Raw genomic sequence first — 20,362 nt, 5'->3', positions numbered from 1 at the left:
AGGTTCCATGAAAATTCAGTCGTCTTTGACATCATAATTATATTTTCCAAAGTGATTAAATCACAAAAATGAATCAACTATGATATACATACCCAAACAGAAAATACACCTTTTTTGTCCGAATCCAAATTCAACTGTAAAAAGCATGTGCGAACTTTCGGACATTTTTGTGAGACGTACATTTGCACAATCTTAAATTACCGATAAACCGAAATTACATAGAAGAAATAGTATAGTTGCTTATTTTATAAATGTAGCAACTGAATTTTTTTTTAAAAGTTATATAAGATTGTTAAATGTTATCTAAACTATTTTTATGATTAAAGTTATTTGTTTCAAAGAATGAATTTATTATAGATTGCTAAAAATTAGTTTTTTTCCTACAATACAATCAGTTACATAGTGTAATGTACTCACATTAAAATACAACACATATTCAATTGATTATGACTAATATTTTTCTTTCAACATGTTTCAAATATTCGTGTCTATTATATTCGCATAAAATCGACTATCCAATCAAGAATTAAAATCCAAAAAATAGTATACACTTTTCCTAAACACTTGTAGGAATTCTTAGATACAAAAATCCATATCAGTGCATATATTACGATTCCAATGTCCTATCTCCATTCTTACACGATACATTACAACATGATCCTTAACTATGCGTTCAAAGAAATGTGAATAAAAAATATAATTGATCAGATAGCTAAATTTTATTTAAGCCAATGATAAGACAGATAGACTAACTTACAAAAACTACTTTACTTTTATTTAAATAATGAGCATTTGCATTTTTTATATAAATTACGCCTTAAAGGGATCGTTTTAGACACCTTTCCCCTACATGCATTATTGCCCCGGTTTCGTTAGCAAGGAATGGAGTACTGAAATGGTACGGGGGCTTCTGATGCCCCCGAAGCATGGGACAGAAAATTACATTGAAAAAAAAACGCCGTATGTCACACTTAGGAGATATTGTCGTTTAAAGTTCTGGACACAAATTTTTCTTATTAGCAATGTTGCTTTGTTTCCGTTTTACCATCTAATATTACCATCTACTTCTATCGTTTTGCATAATATTATTCTGTGTATTGCGTTGTGTTTTGTAAATTACAAGTCACATAATGTGTGGTATTTCTGGTAAAATGAAAATATGAAATATAATTTTGGTCGTTTTATTTTTCACAAGAAAAGTTATATTATGAGTAGATTAATAGAATTAGAAAATTAACAACGGTTACAAAAGAAAGATACGAGTAATCGTTGTATTTTCCAAATTTTGTAGACTTGCCTTATTTTGCCGAATGCGTACTGATTGAATATAGAACGTTGGCTAAATTGCATTATTATTTCATACATATAAAATTTGTTGTCACGCATTTCTGCCTGCTAAATACGTACATTGTATATTATACAGTTCAATCAATGCATAAACATACATTTTTTTAAATTCTGACATGCGGCATTATCCTTTACAGCCACAGACTTATGCATGTACGGAAAATTTACACCTGCAAAACAATGCAGAATGTACATTTTAATAAGGTTTAGTAGTATTTATCTACTGTAGAAAATAGATTCCTGTCTCATTTTAATTTTCATAAACTATCTCCTAAGACTGTGAACTTTCATAAACATTAGCAGTCGAGTTATATCTGACAATAAGAACTAGTATCCTTCTCCAGTTTCGATCACTGTTTTAATTGCACGTGAAGACACCATTTTCCAAGTTCATGGCTTTACAATGATCATTCTTCATCGAATCAAGAGTCGGACGATTTTAATTCTATCCCCACGGGCCGCCGAAGTCAAAGGAGACACCCGCAGTCTTTTCAATATATGAATAAAAATTTCAACGGCTTGCCGTGACTGGAGCTTTTATTTCTCTCCTCTCTGTTTTCTGCTCCTTTCAGGTCATTTTCCTTTCAACGTGCCTTTTCTCCTCTGCCCTGCCGTCCGTCCTCCTTCACTCTCGCATACACTCGTCTATTCCCCGCGCCTTTTCCCATGATGTCTGTCGTCTTGTTCCTGTTTTCACCCTTTCTATCCCTGTGTGCCTTTTTGGCGAACAACTTAATTCAGGAGGTCCTCGCGAGAATTCCCTGTGTATGATACGCATGTCATGTGACCCATTTTCCCTCGTGTTTTTCACAGCTTTCACGCGCTTTCTATGTATTCTCTGTTCCGTTTGTGAGAAACATTGTGAGTACCGTTAGATCAGAAAAGAAATCATCGTTCACGTGAATATTATGTTTGGCACTGGAGGAAGTTCGTACGGTATTCTAATGTAAACCTTAAACAATCATAATTTTCTTTAATACGATACAATTATTACAATTAAAGTGCTCAGTGAAAAATGGTACAAGTGAATTTCGTAATTATATGAAATAGGGAACACTTCGCTGATTTTAGTGACCTTGATACATATGTGGGATAGTTGAGTAGGGATTACGTTGCGTTCTTGCATCATTAAGGCGCGTATTCACCAAACGAGCAATGGTCCGCTCGTGTTCAACTGAAATGCTCGCCCTACGTTCACACTGGAACGAATTCATTTCTGTTAGCAATTGATCCGAAGACTGACCGCGAGCAGATTGTGAAATAATGATTACGAAGAAATTTGTTTGCGCAAGTGCTGCTTTCATTGTGCTGAAGTTAAGTGCAAAAAATAAAAGCAAAGAAACGAAGATAAACTATAGTGGCAAATTTCACTATTTAAACACAGACAACGGTATAGTGGAAATCATTTGTGAAGGGAATTGTAGGAAGAAGAAAAATATGAAATGTTCCGAAATTTTGGCAGAATGTTGACCGAAGATTTTGAAAAATTTCTACAACTTGTTGAACCAAAAATAATGACAAGTGACACAAACTATATAGGAAAGATATTCTACGATTCTTGGCTACATTAAGCCTCTATGTATTTAATAATGTTTCCATTACACCATTCCATTTTTATTTCACACGGAATTGAACGTTCCTGGACAGAGCAATAGAATGCAACAAATAACCGTCTACACCAGAAACACGTCTTTCTTTTGATCTACCGACACGAGTCGGCTCATTCAGCAAACGCTCGCTCGCTTGTGCTCGCTGAGCGGTACACACTAAACAAGCACTGAGTGGCAATGCTCGCTCGCTTGGTGATCTTGGTTTTATAGGTATCGAATATCGAATTGCGTGTGATAGTGATGGGACTTCAAGCCGTTTCGAGCCCATTCAAGTCAGATGACCTCACCGCACCACCTCGGCTTGCGACGACGGTTTTGGTGACTAACGCTCGAGGCTCTGGTTACAATGTAACACGCAGAATGAATCACCCGTGAATAGAAATTTAAACTTTTACTCCTTTCAGTGTACTTTCTTAAAAATGTTATGAATAAATGTAGGAGATTCTCCTGATGAAAGTAAGTCTAAACCCGATATAAATCGGACTATATTTAATAACAATACAATTCGTATCGCAATATAACGTATGAGCAAGCATTTAAACTTTTACTACTTTCAGTGTACTGAAAGAAATATTAAACCGAATGTTAATTTGGCATAAATTTCAGTAATTGCCAAAACTAAATGGTAGGAGGCCCTTCGCCTACCCCACTTTTTCCCCTAGCGGAAGCAGAGTTTGCTCGTCGGTGTACTTTCTTAAAAATGTTATGATTAAATGTAGGAGATTCTCGTGATGAAAATAAGTCTACACCCGACAAAAAATCGGACTATATTTAATAATACAATTTGTATCGGAATATAACGTATGAGTAAGCATTTAAACTTTTACTACTTTCAGTGTACACCCACGAGCAAACTCGGCTTCCGTTAGGGGAAAAAGTGGCGTAAGAAAAGAGCTTTTTACCATTTAGCAAAATTTATTTCAGGTAGTGAATAAATTTCAGTAATTGCCAAAACTACATTGTAGGAGGCCCTTCGCCTACCTCACTGTTTCCCCTAGCGGGGGAATCCTGATGAAAATAAGTCTAAACCCGACATAAATCGGACTATATTTAATAACAATACAATTTGTATCGCAATATAACGTATAAATAAGCATTTAAACTTTTACTCCTTTCAGTGTACTTTTTTAAAAATTGTACAAATGAATGTAGGAGATTTTCCTGATGAAAATGTATTTAAAATAAGGTATTTAGTGTACGTTCTGAGTTTTACAAGGGTACGGAAATATATTTTCTTTGTAAATAGTAATGTTATGTGCCTCCGAACACAAACAAAAGTAGCTGGAATAGTTAAGCGCGTTATTGATAAGCTTAACGGCATCATGAGTGCACTTCGATTACATTTGCTTACGCAATTCGTCAGTGCGATTAGCTTGATTCCGATGGATTTCCCCTAGAGTAAACGTTTGATCCGAAATATATCTAGATTAGAATCAGATCGAACGTCTGTTAAGGCTGAAGTTGCTATTTTCAAGAAAATCGAAATTAGAGCCTATATACAGGGTGTCGACGAAAATACTTGAACTACTAAGAGATATTAAGAATTGAATTATTAATAGACATTGTAGACAGACTATCAGTAATCATGATGCATTTGAAGTGAACGTAATTACTTTGTGTTAAAATATCAAAATTGGAATAAAAATTATTCGTCGAAAAATTAATCGAGAAAATTACTATAAAATATTGCTATATACACTCCCTTCCATAAGGCATCGGATAAAAGATTGTTTTGAAAACAGTGGAAATTCAACAAGAAATGAAATTTCTTAAAGCAATTTCACTAATTTATTTTATCTTTGATAAGACAGTGAGCGTCAACATGCTTCAAACATCTTTCAAAATCACTAACCAAAAATTATAAAATAATGATTAGTTGCAAATTCTTTAAAACTCTCCATGGTCGAACCAATTGAATGCAATCAAATAATTCCAGCAGTGATTTCAAAAAAGATTAATTATAAGAACACATGTGAAATTTAACGAAGAACTAAAAGTGGATGTGATTGCAGACTAATTTGAGTGGAATCTGGGGAGAATTATTTTTAAAAAATTCACTATTAAAGTGACACGATATATGTGAAACAATATTCCTGAATGAAACAAGCGCACGAATTAAACAATATTTTAGAATTATTCACAACAGTGAATATAATTTACTTTTTCTCTACCATATGCAAAGTTAACAGAAATTCGTCTGTTTCATAATTTAAGTAACTTTCTAATTCTGACTACTTCTTGTTTTACGTTTAGTAGTGTAAGTGGTCTGTGACATATGGACAGCAGTGTACGCAACATAAAAAAACTCGAATGTCAGCTATTTCGTTGAGAGGCTATTGATGGAGGAGATCCGCCGAAAATAGCGTTCCGCTTTGAAAGCAGTCCAATAAAAATTCTAACGAACCACGTGACAGTATCGTAGAGCGCGCTTTGATCTTTGCTGAACAGTTGATATTCGACATCGCATTCTGAGACTCGAAAAATGTCGCTTCACAAACGTTCCCGACTTCCGAGGCAAATAAATATCGAACAGCGAGACAGTATACATTATGGAATCACTATGAGAAACACGATCGAATGGTTTAGAAAGCGGGGGAAGGTGATGGAAACATTATTTTCATATTTTCTATTGAGAAAAGAAAAGAAATTGTGGATTGTATGCATATGAATTGACAGCAAACTCTTATAATCGCTGATAGGATAAGTGTGTCAATTACTGAGCCCCCCCCCGCTCCTGGTTATTGTGCCCTTAAATTATTTTTATGTACAGTAAATTACATAATCATTCAAACAAATGCACTGAAATTTTTAAATAAAGATTAATTAACAATTATCATAATTGAACTAGAAGTGTAAATTATTAACACTTATAAAATAGTAATAATAATTATTGAAATTATGTGGTGACGATTTGGTGAGGTTCCATCATGAATTTTATTTAAAAATTTAAGGGACACTGTAAATGAAGCTACAATATAAAAAAAATAATACACCCTAAAACTAAAAAAATATACTATGGGTCCATAAAGTACCTTTATATAAGGGAAAAATGTTTTAAGCAATCGATTTGAAGAAAATATTTTATTTCGATAGTACTGCCTTTGAATTATATTTCTTGAAAATTTTATTCGAAAATTTATAAAATTATATATCTATAATATATCTATTTAAGAGATTTTCCTTTTTTGTTTGAGATAAATATCATCCAAGATATTTTGGTTACCGCAGAAGCTGTTCTTGAAAATCTGGCTATAATCGCTATAACACATTCAATTTTGTGTATACAATCAAGTATATACAGGGTGTATGAAAAATGTTGCAACTCCTTGAAAGGGGCGATTCCTGGGGTGAGTTCTAGTTTTTTTAGTCCTAGGTCTACGTAACCCCTTAGAATAAATTCCTTTTGCGGCGATAAAGCGATTTGTACGTATCGAATGTGTTTGAGAATTTTCGTGGCGACATTTAGAATGCCTAAAATGTAATCATAGCGGTTTTCTTTTGTGTTTATTTTAAGCCATGGAAACAAAAACTAATCCAGCAACCAAAAGTAAATCAATGACAATCGATGTGAGGAAGTTTAGGCTCGTACAGATAAACATGTACCTACTCTATTCTCTGCACTAATACAAACCTATTCTGAGATTATTTTTTAAAGATTCTCAAACTCCGTGAGACCACGACCGCAGCTTCACCATTTTCCAGCGGCCATTTTTTGGACATTCTACTGAGGAAACTACATAGCTGTACGTTACTGATGCACCAAAATAGATATGGCTCAAAAACAAAGCTAACTAGGAAACATATTTGTATAAACTTTCTGTCACAGTTTTCATTTCCTGTTAGTAGTATAAGCCTGACACAAATGTTACGATATCCCTGTATTATCCTTACACACTCAATCACACACACATCAATCCTCCATGTTGAACACGCTGTGCTGCTCTCTATCATCGTAGTTTCGCTGAAGGTTGTTCTTAATCCGCTACACAAGCACGTTTCGTGGAATGTTGAGTACGACATGTTTCAGAGACTGCGAAATGGCCTCCACGTACCATTATAATTTCCAGACTTCGAGAAATGTGCTAAATGGACGTACATTAAAAGAAAACCGTAATGGACGAGACGTGACAACGGCTGAATAATTTGAAAAAGGGCGTGAACATCAGGGACTACAAGTTTCTATAAAAACTGTATAAAACCAGGAAAGAACACGTGTTTAAGATGTAAGAAGAAAAATGCAGATCTGTCGAACACTCCTTTTAAGTATTTGCGAACTTACTGAAGTTCCTTTCTTATCCAAATGTTACTATGAAATATGAGGACTCTGAATGTCGTAACGAAAATAAGATCTAACCGATTTCACGGGTGATATATGTAAGAACACTTTTTCAATGTGATGTTCGAGGAGCACACTACCACTCATGAGTATCTAGACACTTTATGGATTCGCAATAACAGAACAGAAATGTCATTATGTCTAAATTAACAATTAATAGTAATCTTTATTGCCTTCTCGTGGAATAAGTATATCATAAGTATAAAGTATTCATTGAAAATCTTAACAATAGTCTCATTCAATGGAACACGTAATTCATCGACATTATGTAAATACCAATGTTTTAACTACAGTAGACTCTAACTTTAATGCCACTGAAAATAATGCCACATGAGTCACTTCCCCTTCACACGTACTTTCGCGCACACAGATTCGCTTCTCCCACCATGTTGCGTACGCCGGCGCACCAGCACGATCCAGTATTTGCGCAGACGCTGTGGCCGACGCTATGGCGACAGAACTTAGCATGGAGGGGGCTCTAAATTCATTGCTATTTTACTCTCCTACAGCCCCGAAAGTGGCATTAAAGTTAGAGTCTACTGTAATCGCAGTAATTTTTTAACTTTTTCTGAACTACTTTTCTCCCACCTTTAGAAAAACCTTGTTTTCTGACAGTTGTAGACTCTGTTCTTACGTATTAATTGAAAAATTTATACAACAATAATATAATAATTTTTACTTATCGTTTAACCCTCGTGCACTATTTAATAGACTATTGCATTACTATTCCTTGAATGAAATTGCTCTTGAATTGAAATCGAGTTAAAAAAGTATATTTTCCTAGTGGTGGATTATAATATATGCAAGTTACAGGTGTCAAATTAATTTACAAATTTGTATAGTAAAAAATATATTTTACATTACATTTTCTCAGAACTGTGGAGCATTGTCCATATGTTCGATGATCGGCCGTTTGAGGATTCAGCAAATTATTTAAAGAACCACCAGAATTTTTCCATAACGACTCGGATACTCTGTCTATAGGTGCAAAGGAACCCTGGCTTACGTGCATCTCGGCTGTTTGGAGAGATGGCTGAATCAAACTAGTCGTTCTCATTGCGAATTATGCCGTTATCACTTTAACGTTGTCGAAACACCGCGTTATCGATTGTAAGTTGATTTACAGAATATAATATGTCACAATCTCATTAATAAAAAATTGTTTCTCTTCCAATTTTAACTCTTTAACAACGGTTAACAAGATTATATGTCACGAAGTTTGTTAGTTGATAATTACTGAATGAATCTTTTAATTTGAATTCTATTTTTCTTTTTTAAATATGGTTTATTATTCAGTGAACCACTGACCTTCTTGCTATATAATTTATAATACTCAACTTGTTTTCGACTTGTATAGTGATCAGTTTTATGGGAACATTCAGGCTAGAATCGTTGAGAATATGGATTAGTCATCCGAGGAATCGTAGGAACATGCAGTCAGATTTGCTTACCTTCACATTACTTTCCATCGTTACTGTTGGTATGGTAACTGTTTGTCTTTTAGGTGAGTTTACATGTAACAAAAATTGTACCATTCCAGTAAAATTTGGAATATTTCCAAACAATTAATTATTACTTTTATGCCTGTGTAACATTTCATCAATTGTCAAATATCATTTGTGTTATCACGCAGGTATGCAATATTTCGTTATCGAAGGAAAGAAAATCGGAATTTCGAAGCTCTGGACCAGAACGGCGGTACGGTTCTTCCTCACCATTGTTGTAATAGGCTACATTACCACGGTATATTTAATGGGAAAAGTAATTAATTTTATAATATAACCCAAAATCAAACAATATCTGTACGGTGGTAAATGATACTCTTTTTATGAATACAATTGTAAAAATATACTTAATTTGAATCGAATAATACATACAGAAACGAAATTCCCGACAGCACACATTTATTCATACCTGAATTTCATTATATGCATGAACATAATACGAACGGTAGCAATGGACTGTGTCGATAGACAAAAATGAAATTTCTGGATAATAATGAATGATAAAATATTACAATAACTGATTGTGAGACGAACAGTGTACAAAACAACTTATAATATATGTATTCATAGTATCATTTTCCACTTACTTGATTAGTTAATGTCTGAGCCAAGATATAGCGAGCTCCGAAAATGGGTAGAAAATGACCTGAAAACTCGGGCAGGGTCGTGAGAAGGGAAGCTTAGTAAAATGTCAATCCACGTTCTATGTATAATATATTGAAACTCAAATTCACACGTAAATTACAATTTTTCTTTTCATTCTTCAATTTCTTAAAATGATTTAATATTACTATTCATTCTCGATTTTTATTATTTGGTCCACCGCTTTCTTCCAATGATTTTGTTTAATGTTATTAAATTTGTACACGTTTTCAAACAGATGGCTTACGTCTTCTTCCTTAGATACTAGCCTTCTGACAAATCTTTTCTTTTGCTGCTAATAATTTCTTCACTGTCTTCTAAACTATTTTCTTCTTCTTCAGACTATTCATTTAATTCTTGGTTGGGATCTTCATTCATCCCTCGTTCAGACTCTTGATGATTTACAGAAGAGCATGCTATCTCCCAAAGACGAAACGTCTTGAAAAATGTTCACAACTGCACCAAACAGATGTAGTACGAATAAATTATCACGGAAATGCAAACTTGCACTTGATGTTTATAGTTCGAGATTCAAACTGCTTTTGACATTTTCACTAATTACTATTGGTATGACAAATTAGGGAATTTCCCTCCAAGACTCGTATGAATGAGAAGAGGAGACAACCCAGCAAATACAGTAGACTCTAACTTTAATGCCATTTTCGGGGCTGTAGGAGAGTAAAATGGCAATGTATTTAGAGCCCCCTCCATGCTAAGTTCTGTCGTCATGGCGTCGGCCTCAGCGCCTGCGCAAAAACTGGATCGTGCTGGTGTGCCGGCGTACGCAACATGGTGGGAGACGCGAATCTGTGTGCGCGAAAGTACGTGTGAAGGGGAAGTGACCCATGTGGCATTATTTTCAGTGGCATTAAAGTTAGAGTCTACTGTATAGCCTTGCCGTTCAAATGGATTTCATGATACATGAATGGCTCATTGAAGAAAAAGCTCTACCTTTTCTAAATAGTACTGAATATTCGTAGTTTTTTTTACTTGTAAATGAAATACCGTGGCATGCACTTCGACAGAAAGTAGGACACGGCCCTAGGTCCAGCGACATCAATGGGTGTTACCGTTGGGTTCTTCAGGTTACGATCTCCCTATATCTTGGTTCGTACTATACATATCACTTTCTAATTTTACGAAATCACATATATACATATATTTTTATAGCTTTCTACAGAAGTTAAAAAATTCCTTTGAGAAAATATGCACTAACATGAATTACCTTATATTTTAACTTGAAATAAATCTGCTACCAAAATTGTTTTAACTTCAAAACTTAATTATCAGAATTTCAAGCACAGAAAAATTAAACTAATCACTAAAAGAGTTTGAAATGAATTTCTTAAATGAATCTTTTAACATAATATAGAATGTAAATATAACACTATATAAAAGTAAAGTAATAATAAATACTAATACTACACATCCACAATCTATTTATAAGTAATTTATCACGTTGTCTTGCGTTATATAATTTGCAAGGTGGCCTGTATATTTCCTTAAATTACATCCCCATTGTACTGTCATTTTCACGGTATGTTCTCCTCGCAGCTGACCACGCAAAGTTGCGTAAGTACTGAACAGGGATCGTATTCTAACGAAACATATTTAACTCCCGTTTGTTGGATCCGTCCCCAAGAGACGAATCCTGTTCTTGCAATTAACTGGCTGACTGCTGCTGCTGGCACGCAGAGATTAGCTTTGCAAGTGATGCATAAATCTGATTATAAGTCCGTTGTTGTATAGCGCAATAACAGGTTGTAACATATGAAGTTGCAGTTTCCAGGATCTGCGTTCTTTAACGCTAATCAAATATGTCCATTTTGTCTTACTCTAAATATAAAGTATAAAGTATGTCAGAAAGACATTAAAATTTCTAAGGTCAGTGTCCCTATTTCTAATCATGTAAGAGTTCTGCTATCGCAGGAATTGATTTTTATTATTTATTTATGCAACAATCGACAAAAAAATTATTAGATACAAAATTTAATTCTATTCAAATGTTAAAATTATGAAGAATTTATTTCAATTAAAATGCTGCCATCTATTGAACAGCGGGCTGCAGAATTTTGTAGCGAAATACTGAAGTAATTTAAGTAACTTTTTGTATAACTAATTTATTGTTTAACTTTTTATATTAAATAAAAAATATACGTACTGAGCAGAAATCGGGACGTGATTAGAAATAGGGACATCGACCTTATTTTATTTCCAATCTTTCAGAACCCCGTTGGCTTTGTACAACTATGAATTTGCATAAACGTCCGCATTCCGGTAATTACCAGCTTTAGTATGCCGACTATTCACATTCCTTTCTAAAGAAAATATCATATTCGGGGCGTATAATTTCACTTAACATTTTTATCGTCGGTTCACCTGCTATTTATGTTTACAGGCCGCAATACAAAGTAATGCAGTCCCTAACAAGTTCCCTAAAAGACCCTACGTAATCCAAAGTTTGGAGTTTTTCGTGTCAGCTGTGAATAGACTTTTTCCGCTAATGCATTCAAGGCATATTCTTCCCGCGAGTAATCCCCTTAATGGTATCGCGGTTCTGCTCTTTTTTTCAGAAACTTTAAATCCATCCGGTACATCCACGAGGTGGTCATGCGGAAACTTGAAACTTGCCACCTTTGTTTTCATCAAGCCCTGACGTACTTCAGTTAAATATGCAGACATTTCGTGCGCGGCTCGCGTCCCACTATTCTGAGAATAATGAAACTCGTTCTGTTTGCCCTTTCAAAAATTAGGAATCAGTAATTTTATACCATTTCCTCCTTTTTTATATTCTGTAACTTTCATTTAGGTTCAGTTCGTTTTTAGAAAAATAATATTTTTTCGTTATTAGGAGATATTTAATACAGGACAGTTTCACAACGGTAAATAATGTAAAAATTCATATACGTAAATTGCTTTTACAGGGTTATTCACATGACATAGTGGTTAGAATTCGAGTGAATCCTGAAGTTGTGGTCAAAAGTTACGTGTTATACAGGGTGGTTGATAACTGGTGGTACAATCGTAAAGGAGATGATTTTATTGTACATAAACAAAAAATAAATCGAAAATGTGGAATAAAAAATTTTGTCGTATGAGGCATTGTTTTCCAGAAAACTGACTGAAAATTAATCTGAAACGCGTGTAATCGCCACGGTAGTAAGTAGAAACAGAATGCAATGAACAGACGCAATAGCCAAGTCCTATTAATTTGCACGCGCAGCCAACAGATTTTCGAAATCGATTTTCTCGAAAATGGAGTGACAAATGAAAAAATCTTATTTTACATTTACGACTTATTTTTTTATCTAGGATCAACCCCCTTTCCGGTTGTATCACCAGTTATCGACCACGTTGTATATTCTGACACTGCGAACAATGTGTTAACAAATTTAATACATTGTGCTGAGAAAAAATCGAATATATGTCACGAGCATTTCGTCATTTAAACGTTCTATTATCCTAAAGGTCTACGATTCCTTTTACTTTTATCGCAATATTCTTCTAAAATAACAAGGATCAATCCTGATCATAAGAATTTGATATGAAACTGGCGGTATTGTCATTCGCATGTTAAACTGTTGTTACAATGGGAGAATGTAGTAGAGAACTATAAAAATGTTGTACAGAACTATAAAAAGTAAATATGAAAGCAATGTTAATGTGAAAACGATAAATTATGGTCACATAAAATTTTGAAAGTCTAGAAACAAAAAATCAATTAGCTACAGAAAATAAGAAATAATACTTATGATACTAAGAATAGGACACACAAAATTACTACAAAGCAGTATAATGGAAAAATTACTCCATCTTAATTGTGAAGTACGTAGAATCTAATTAACAAAAGAACATGCATTAGATTATAGTCAATGGCTAGCCTGGTGGTTAGAGGTGTGTCACATACAAGCGAGACAAAAAAAAGTAAAAGGAGCCTCCTTCCTTGCCCTTACGTATTGTTCCTAAATTCCTGGAGTCAGTCTTTGTTAAAAATTAGTAAAATCCTGTTAATCTACGTTCACATGGTTTCACGGAAGTAAAATAATTTAGACAGTAGAGCTCCTCTAACAGCCACTTCGCGGCGCGACGTGTTCTAATTCTGAGTAGTTGAAACACTCCATCCTGTCTAACCACGAAAAGAAAAACGACAAAACTTTTCGTTCAACCCAATAGCTGCCTCGCGACTGTCATTCGTGGTTTATGCGACACGATACCGTCGACCCAGATAACCTGCCTCGAAGCGGATACGTTAATGCACGACACCGATGTGAAACAGGTGAGCAGACACTCGGCACCGTGGATGCTACACGTCGACCCAATCAATCGGAACAAACTTGCCGCGACGCATTCTTTTCGGTTAAAGAAATAACGCAAAAAACAAGTCGAGATAGCGTCGAGTATAATGGAATGCGTTCTAAATGGAACAACGACGAGACAAGCGGTGGGGGGTTAATAAAACTTTTCACCTATCGGCTGGTTCCTTTGTGCGCACGCTGCTTATTTTCTAACATATTTCCCAGGTCACGGTGCCGTGTCTCGCTTCCAGCGATAAACGAATATAAATGAACGACAAATACTGCCGCGAGAGACGGTCAAGTGCGAGAATGGTAAAAAGAGTGCGTAAAAATGCTGGAAGAAAGTTGATTCTGGGAGAAAGAGTACGGTGGTGTGACGAATAAGGAATAATTATTCATTTCGTTATTGTACTTCTTTCTGTCTGTCTGCTTTCTGAAACTGAGAAACTGGCAACTGAAAGTTTCATATTATTTATTGCAATTGCTGATGCATAAACCGCTTTTCGAAGAATCTTTATCCATGCGAAATTATTCACTGAAATATCTGCCCATACTATGTGTATAATATACGTATAATGTTATATTATATTTAAATATATTTATATATATGTTTAAAATAAATTTCACACGTATTAATATATTAGATAATTAAACAGTAATATTAGTATTTATTATTTAATTTTATATATTTAAAAGCATGAATATATAGACATATTTACATTATATATTTAATTAGTGTTGAAATCAGAAATATCATAATAATTATAATTCTATTTTTAAGAATTATTCATTATTCAGTTGTCCGTCACTGTATTTATCTAAATCTCTCACTTCATTGTCCCTTGAGTAGAATTCAGAATGTGTTTATTGTAAGTCGTATAAAGGATCTTCGAAAAGAAAACTATTAATCTTGGAAACGTGATAATGAAGTAACTTATTACGGTGGGTGACTTATTTTGATGAAAATACGTTTAAGCAGACTGGAAGAGGTAAATTATGAAATTTTATAAAACATCTTTATGACGAAGCCAGGAAGAATAATGAAAGACGCAGGAAGAATATCGATTCGGAAACTATGGGGGCAAAGTTCAAAAGATCGGCGTTGAAGGGTACTTAATAGAGGCATGAAAAGTTCCCTTTATACACTTTCACAGTAACGTCAATCAACGTTTATACAAATTTTTTCTACGTAATCGAGCTGCTCATTTACTGCATTTCGATGCAAGAACGAAGTGTACCGAGATCATTTACATTTCGACGCTAGAAACTATACTTAAAAATATCCAACAAGTGATTGCGAAAGGGTTCAAAAAGCGGAATTCCTTTACGGTTCTGATCATACTTTTTTACTGGAGCTTTATCGGGCGTCTCCAGTTTTCAAAGAAAACGCCGTTATGAAATTGCCATGGCGAAGTGCACGGTTGTGCAAAGGAGAATATGGAGGACAAAAAATATTAGCTCTATCTAAGAAAAAACGAACAGGGTGCTGCAAAGCGGAGGTAGCTTCAACAGCAATCACGAGACGTCCTTCCATTTCGTGGAGCCTTACTATGATTCACAGAGGTTACTAAAACATCATAAAAGTGATTATAACTCGGTATTTAATCAATCGAGTGAAACTTAGTCCGAACATTGAAAAGCATATTTCTTTTATATGTATAGACTTAAGGTTTAGGCCAAAAAAGTAGGTAAACTGATCATTTTTTTTCTCAAGTACATATTGAATAAAATGTTAAGATCTTTTTAAAGGATGTTAAGCAACATTTTAACTTTCTTTTCATACGCTAGTTATTATTTAGAATTACAAAATGGTGGAGTTATATGTATCAACATTTTCTACCGTCATGTATGGCAGAACTTTGTCAGCTGGCACCCAGAAGATCTCCGGAAGTATTCATCCAACTTCAAATTAGGACACATTAATTCTTATAAAAGTATGTACAATGTTACGTTCGATTTTTGAACAATTTTAATGAAAAGGGAATTGCAGCTTTATAAAAAGTAGAATTTTTTCGCTGAGAAATATCAATTTTGAAAATTGATGAGAATTCAACCATTTAAAAAATTTTTTAATTTTGTGAGAAATTAATCAGGTGTATAGTTTCGAACATTTGTTAGGTGCCAACCGACTAGTTCTTCTCAGACATGGCTGTAGACAATATTGTATATCTCCACAATTGTGCAATTTTTTATAGTAACTAATACATAAAAATTAAATTATAGTGTTGCCTAACAACGCTTAAAAAGATCACAATATTTTACTGAATAGTTACCACAGGAAGAAGTTTGTTTATCTACTATTTCTAGGCCTACAAGGTTGTGTAGCTTCTTATGTCTTAATTATATTTAGTAAAGTGTAGTTTGCTTACGGCCATTGTCAGGAATTGAAACTGAGGTTCTGTCTCATACAATTAAAATAAAATGTTAGATGGAGGTTGAGGTTAATTGATTCTTGAAGCACACACAGCCCATTGCTAAACGAATATCTCAACAGAAACGGGGCAGGAATTTCAAGGGAAACATTGTTCCTGGCTGCATAAATTCAATTCCCGCCAGATAGTCGAATCGAAGCCCAGCCAGCGTACATTTAATTAAGAATTATCGCGTATACGTGACAGTCCGGAATCAGTTTCGCCCCTTTTCGATCAGGCCGGCTCGAAAGTCTGGCCACTTCGAAGACACTCAGGGCTAATTTATCTGGCACGAGTGGCTTTTGGCCATGACAACCGAAACTATCTAGATAATTTAAATCGCAGAGGTAGAAGCGGCCTGTACAGATTTTACTGTTCTTTTTTCACTACTGAAGCTCATTTTTCTTTTCGTCAGGAGCAGGTGTCGCCCTGGTACAGGTGGTGGAAGAGTACCGTGAACGTCAGGCTTATCATGGACCCTCAGTTATTCAGGCGATCCTCGAACGAATCGTTTCAAGGATTCGAATCTCAAACGACAGGTGATTCTGCTTTGAGTAATGTCAGGTTCGTATACGGATAAATATTCGTAAAATAATCAAAGGTACTAACATACTTTAGATATTAAAATTCATTGGGGTTAGTTGTTATGATTTTGTATGGGTCAGTGTATAATTTTAGAAGAAATCAGTGACTGTAAATGAGCTATTAACCATTTATGCCCTGAATTGTTCATTGCGCCATGTAATTAAATAATTAATTATACCACATGAAATCTTCAGGCTAATTGTCTGAATTATAAACGCTAATTGAGTTAATGATTCCAAATGGAATTACACGAGCAGGAAGGGTTAAATTGAGGATTCGTTGCAGAGGGGTCATTCGAAATCATGGTAAAATCGTGATGTTGGTCATTTTTAATGGAAATATACGTTGAAAATTTAGAACGATAATTTTCCTCACAAGGATCTGTTTTTGAGAATATCGAACGTGGATCAAATACGTCTGCTATGGAATAAAATGTGGCAAACATATTAGTCACTGTTTCTACATATGTAATATCAGCAAAAACATCCACATTGGATAAGTTTTCAATGTCGATAGTCTTGAATGTCGGACCTTATACAATCATATTTTATTTTATATTGTTAGTCAGTTTTGCATGAAGAATCACTTATTATCCCTAGTTGATTGATATTTTTCTTGTACTCGGGCTTTTTCTTGAATGCGCTGTCCCTTTTAGCGACGATTTTTACAAAATTACTACAATAACGAAGATTATTGCAAAATATGGAAGATATACCACGTGTGTTTTTATTATACAGTCGAACAGCAGGAGATGATATATGCAAAAGAAACAAATAAGAATATAGAAAACAATTTTTATATATGCAACTCGTTGTTAAAAATAATTTAATGATTGAAGGTTCGTGTCGTTCGTGTCACTATCAATTTCTAATTACTTCTACTTTTAATATTGTTCGTAAGTATTGGCAATACTATAATAATATTCGTATTTTGTCATAATTTAATATGAACTGGTAATTAGAAATGATGGTAAAACGGGTGGAACACAGAAGATGACGAACGTTTGTCATAATTCCAAGTAGAAATTGTAAGTAATGATCAGACACATTGGCCAACCGTAGTCCAAGCCATACTTTGATTTTGTCGCAAACGAACTTTCATATGAAACAATTTTATTCTACTATTTTTATGCAGTTTCATCAGGGAAATGTTTTCCTAGTTTCTGAAATTTAGAAAACAACTTTTCATGGAATAAAGCAGGCGAGCCAGTAAAATTAAGTATAGATCACTTTTATTTAGGTTGAATTATACCTTATTCATTTTTTATTAATATTTCCCTACTATTAATGCAAAATTGTACACCATGTTTCAGTTTTTGTTGCTATATGTATATTTAGTAGGCATAATGAATTCATTTAACCTCAGAATGTACAATATTTGGGATAACGTGGACATAGGATAAAATGTTCCTGAAATTTTAGCAACGCAAAGGTGTATTTTTCCTCAAAATAATGTTGTCACTTTATACAGTACGTATATCTTTTCAATAAAAATACCAATTATATTCGAATTTTTAAGATGAAATGGCTCACACAATTCCCATATATTATTTACTGCTTCGTTGGTATTGTTGTTCACCAAAATTCGTATACAAAAATCAATATCACTTTTAATTGTATTATAACTATTAATTAGTATATCGTAAACCACAATTACTTTTGCCACCTAACGTATTATCAAATTGAACTGTTCCAGGCGCAGCAATACTAGTCCACATCCAGAATGAAAAGTTCCAATCTTCATCACACTATTCTCGAATTCACCTCTTGTGATATGCATGTCGTAGAACAAGAATTTATCGAAGCATTCTAGTTTGAAACAGCGTTCTGATTTAAAACTAAGTTATACAAATTGTCAAATAAAAGTGTTCCAACTTGTTCTGAATAAAATTTCAATATACAATTAATTCTACGTCTTTTTCTCAACCTTCCAGCCGCGGACAACTTTTCCAAACAAGACTGACAATATCGTGATCTGCAGGAAATTACAGCCATTACAGAACGCGGTTCTGAAGATAAAGTGTTAAGATTGAGTAACCAAAGTACTTGTAATCGGATCATTCCATGGAAAATCGATAGAGTTTGAACATGATCATCATCAATTTTTTTCATTTTTTGTGGAAAAGTAGATACCTATCAGAAAAGCATTTTGGCAAATCTTTAATGTTCTGCGGGACATTTTACCTGAATTACAGACGTTTACAAATCATAAAAATGGTCCATTTTCGCCTAGCATAGGTATAATCTAAAAATCATAACAATGTATTTTCTGAAATTATCGCAACTCCCAAGGTCAATGCAAAATATGAGGTGTCTCAGGTTGGGTAGTACAACCGGGCAGGAAGTGATTCTATAAAAAACCGTAAGTTGACAAAAACGAATAAAACTTTTTCATGTGATGCTTCTGTTTTGAAATAATCGAGCTTGAAAATTTATCGAAAACACGAACTGTTGTTCGTGACACGACTTGGCTACCGCGTCTGTGCATTGCAGTCCGTTTCTACTTATTATCAGCACAACACATGCATTTTAGATGAATGTTGAAACTTACTTTTCTCGAAAACGAAATCTCAAAGGAAAACAATGTATTCTTTCCTTTCAACTTATTTTTGCTTATAGAATCACGTCTTGCCGATTGTACTACCATGAGACACCATGTATAAGTAAAGAGTTTCGAAGAAATTCGTTCATTCATCGATTTGCACACGTTCAACAAGCTCTGTCGTTTACCAACGTGATGGAAATGGAAACACGTTCATTTTTGGTAATTCCAGTGTCGAGTCATAATACTAGGAGAGTCCAGATTAATCTTTTCTCGTAATCTTGCCTTAAGAAAAAAATATGTTGGGAATGGTGAACGTTACAGTAAGGACTAAGTTCAAGTATTTTCATTCAGCTACAATCTAAACTACGTAGATAGCCATAGTTGTTTGTGCCTAGCCTCGGAACGAAAGTATGATAATAGCGTAATATAAATAGTTGGCAGACCTCCAGGTGAGTTAATTGCTAGATCAGCAGTAGTTCCGTTTCCTGTGTGCGGCCAGCTCCGCCTGAGCTAATTTTTTCTTGGCAGAAGGTCTGCTTATGCTGGCAAGATATTCCTGCTTAATGTGCCACCGTGGGTGCACCTGCATTTGGATCTCATTTGTGAGATTAAATCTTTCGTACGACGCGGGAAATATGTAAACGCTTCCAGATAGAGGAACACCGAGAATTGGGGCAGGGTTAACGGTATAAATAGATGTCTTTGGAAAACCAGATTCGTGGAAAGTGATGGTAAATCATATTGGGGTACAGTTTATCATTATTATGCACTAAACTACAATGTGTTTCTTAAATTTATTAACTGTAAGAAAAGTTCAAGAATTATTAGTATAGAGGATTGAATAGCAAAAAATCAGCAATGTACAGTTTAGAAATTTACGAATTTGTTCGTTTCAGAAAGTAGTCACATGTCTGTGTTACTCCATTTTTAGTATCTTTATAATTAAAAATCAGAGGGGGACACTTTCGTGTCTTCCCTTGTAAGTCCTATTAAATTTCGCGTGTATCGAAGAGATTTTCGAATTTAATTATCTCAGCAACGAAATATCACACGTAAAAATTTTATTCTACATTTTGGACTTATTTCA

At 34.4% G+C, this 20,362-nt stretch overlaps 1 protein-coding gene across 1 annotated transcript; it reads left to right on the top strand.

The window, feature by feature from the left end:
* Window positions 1-8,634: 8,634 nt before the first annotated feature.
* LOC107192631 lies at window positions 8,635-18,457 on the top strand (the record flags this gene model as incomplete). The annotated part of the gene is made up of 4 exons (XM_015581935.1): window positions 8,635-8,797; window positions 8,927-9,054; window positions 16,562-16,710; window positions 18,427-18,457. Coding segments are annotated over 4 exons (471 nt in total), but the record flags the coding sequence as incomplete, so codon positions are not given.
* Between the last annotated feature and the right edge of the window lie 1,905 nt (window positions 18,458-20,362).

The sequence above is a fragment of the Dufourea novaeangliae genome, unplaced genomic scaffold (genome assembly GCF_001272555.1).
Source record: "Dufourea novaeangliae isolate 0120121106 unplaced genomic scaffold, ASM127255v1 scaffold372, whole genome shotgun sequence".
Taxonomy (NCBI): Eukaryota; Metazoa; Arthropoda; class Insecta; order Hymenoptera; family Halictidae; genus Dufourea; species Dufourea novaeangliae.
This window is presented reverse-complemented; position numbering and strand designations above follow the sequence as displayed.